This window comes from Phragmites australis, chromosome 7 (genome assembly GCF_958298935.1).
Source record: "Phragmites australis chromosome 7, lpPhrAust1.1, whole genome shotgun sequence".
NCBI classification, from domain to species: Eukaryota; Viridiplantae; Streptophyta; class Magnoliopsida; order Poales; family Poaceae; genus Phragmites; species Phragmites australis.
In genome coordinates, this window is record NC_084927.1 from 30,593,296 (window position 1) to 30,595,755 (window position 2,460).

General features: G+C 53.6%; 1 protein-coding gene across 1 annotated transcript; it reads left to right on the plus strand.

Annotated features, from left to right (window-relative positions):
• The first annotated feature begins 291 nt into the window (after positions 1–291).
• On the plus strand, positions 292–1,845 carry LOC133923606 (ethylene-responsive transcription factor 6-like). Its single transcript, XM_062368885.1, has one exon. It carries the CDS (start codon positions 505–507, stop codon positions 1,480–1,482), a length of 978 nt encoding a protein of 325 aa, XP_062224869.1. The 5' UTR covers positions 292–504; the 3' UTR covers positions 1,483–1,845.
• Positions 1,846–2,460: the final 615 nt, after the last annotated feature.

Consider the following 2,460-nt stretch of genomic DNA (forward strand, 5'->3'; position numbering starts at 1 on the left):
TTCATCCCAAGCATGGCAAATCTGAAAGCGTCACATATCCAAAACAGCAGAATGCCACTTGGGCAAATTGCACGTGTCAACATCTTCAAAACTATGGCGGTAGTAAAACTGGAAGACACGATAACTAGCTAGAGACGTACGTACGTTCAGTCGCCCAAGGTCAAGTGATCAACGGCACCAACGAACTCATTTCACCGTGAGATCAACAGTCCACTAATATGGGGTGGTGGTCAAAGAAAAACACCGGAAGAAAAGTTCTAAGCCTTCAGTCTTGTACTCTTCTCGCCTCGCTCGTCCTCTCCCCTGCCTCTCCCACCTAGCTATAAATACGAACAGGCACCACCCCAACTCAGGAACAACGCATACGAAGTTACGAACACAAGCGGGAGTGCGGGACACGCCTCTCCTCCACTGAGGGTTCGAGTTCTCGTGTCATCTAGCTCTCCTTAATTAGCCCGTGCTCGTCAGCTCTGCCGATCAGCAGACCATCGAACCATAACCGACATGGACTTCACCGGAGACGCCGACGGCTTCGCCCTCGATTTCATCCGCGAGCACCTGCTCGGCGGCGGCCCCCTGGCCAGCCCTACAGTTTCCAACGACGTTGCCTTCCCTGTGCTGCCACCTCCGGTGGGCGAACCGGCGTTCCAGCCCATGTCGTTCTTGCCCCACCAGCAGCAGCAGCAGCATCAAGGATACATAGACCTGCCGCACGAGTACACGGGCGCTGTTCCGTCTGCCGCTGCGGTTGGCGAGGCGGCGTTCCGGGCGCAGGAGCCGGCGCCACCTGTGATGATGAAGTTTGGGAGCGAGCCATCGTCACCTGTGACTGTGAAGCAGCCGCTCACCATCTCCGTCCCTCCAAGCTCGTACGCGTGGGCGGCGTCTGCCGCCGCGCCGGCAGCGGCCGCGGTCGTCGAGAACTTCCGCAAGTACCGCGGTGTGCGGCAGCGTCCGTGGGGCAAGTACGCGGCGGAGATTCGGGACCCCAAGCGCCGGGGTTCGCGCGTGTGGCTCGGCACCTACGACACGCCCGTCGAGGCCGCGCGCGCCTACGACCGCGCCGCTTTCCGCATGCGCGGCGCCAAGGCTATCCTCAACTTCCCTAACGAGGTCGGCACCCGCGGCGCCGACCTGTGGGCCCCGCCGCCTCCTCAGGCGAGGCAGGCCGCCGCGGCGAACAAGCGGAAGCGGCAGCAGGAGGACCCCGACGTCGAGGTTGTCGCGGTGGTGAACAAGGCAGTAAAGATTGAGGCGGCGTCGTCGCCGGCCCAGGTGTCCTCCTCGCCGACGTCCATGTCGACGCGCGAGACCACAGAAACCGCGTCGTCTACGGTGACGTCGACCACGACGGAGGCGGGCGCAGGTGGTGAAGGTCTCCCTGTGACGCCGTCGAGCTGGAGCTGGGAAGAGTTGCTCGGCGGCCTGCCACCGCTGTCACCGCATCCGGCGTTGGGGTTTCCGCAGCTCACCGTTAGTTAAAGGGCCACGACTGCTAATAAATGATTACTCGAGGAGGGTTAACTGATAAGGCCGTGTTTGGATAGGCAAGGATTCGGCCGTCTTTTGGATTGCAAATTACTCCTGGAGTTGTTCATTTTCCTTCCAATCCAAGGGGATCGGGCCGAATCCTCCTCCGCCTAAACAAGCCAACCGGTTATTAGGTGTTAACGTCTTGTGTCTTGGACCCTTGATCTTTGGAGATTAGTCGATTAGGAGCTGTTTATAAACGAAGAAACGATCATGGACTAGTACTTGATCATGAAGGAACGGATATAGAGAGGTGCGTGCGGATCGTCGATCGATGCTTGTAACTTGATTCGAGTTCAATTTGTTTGATGAAGTTCTTTGGATTCTACTCTGTTGTCATTTGTATTGTTTCATGCTACGAATTCATTGTGCATCAGTTGCTACTGCTATGCTCTTTTCAGAGGTCGCGTGTCTTATGATAAATTAATCAACCACTTTTGATCCTTTATATGGACCTGTTTTTAGGTTTTCAAATGCAAATTATGTAGATAGTCCTCAATAACGTGTTTTAGGACGATCGGAAACAGCTGCTAGCTGATAAAAATGATATGGTAGGATCGAAAGGTCATTTTTACACCTTAAAAACTAATCAATGAGGTAAGGGGCTTCTCAATTTTAAGTTAGGTGCATTTCTCTTTCATTAGATGAAGGCCTCTTCACCTTACAGTGACGCTCCCTCAGGCCATGCCTCATCGGAACACGCGGTCCATCAGGATTTTACATACACTCATGTCCACAGATATAAGATTATGGCTCATATCTTACAGATCATGCTCTGATATCAATTGTAGGATTGAAAGGGCCTTTATACACTGAAAAATCTAGCAGATAAAGTGAGAGGCTCTCAATTTTAAGTTGACCGGGTGCATTGCCCTTCCAATACCAATGTGAGACTATTCCAACATATATATGTTTTGGATAATGCATTAC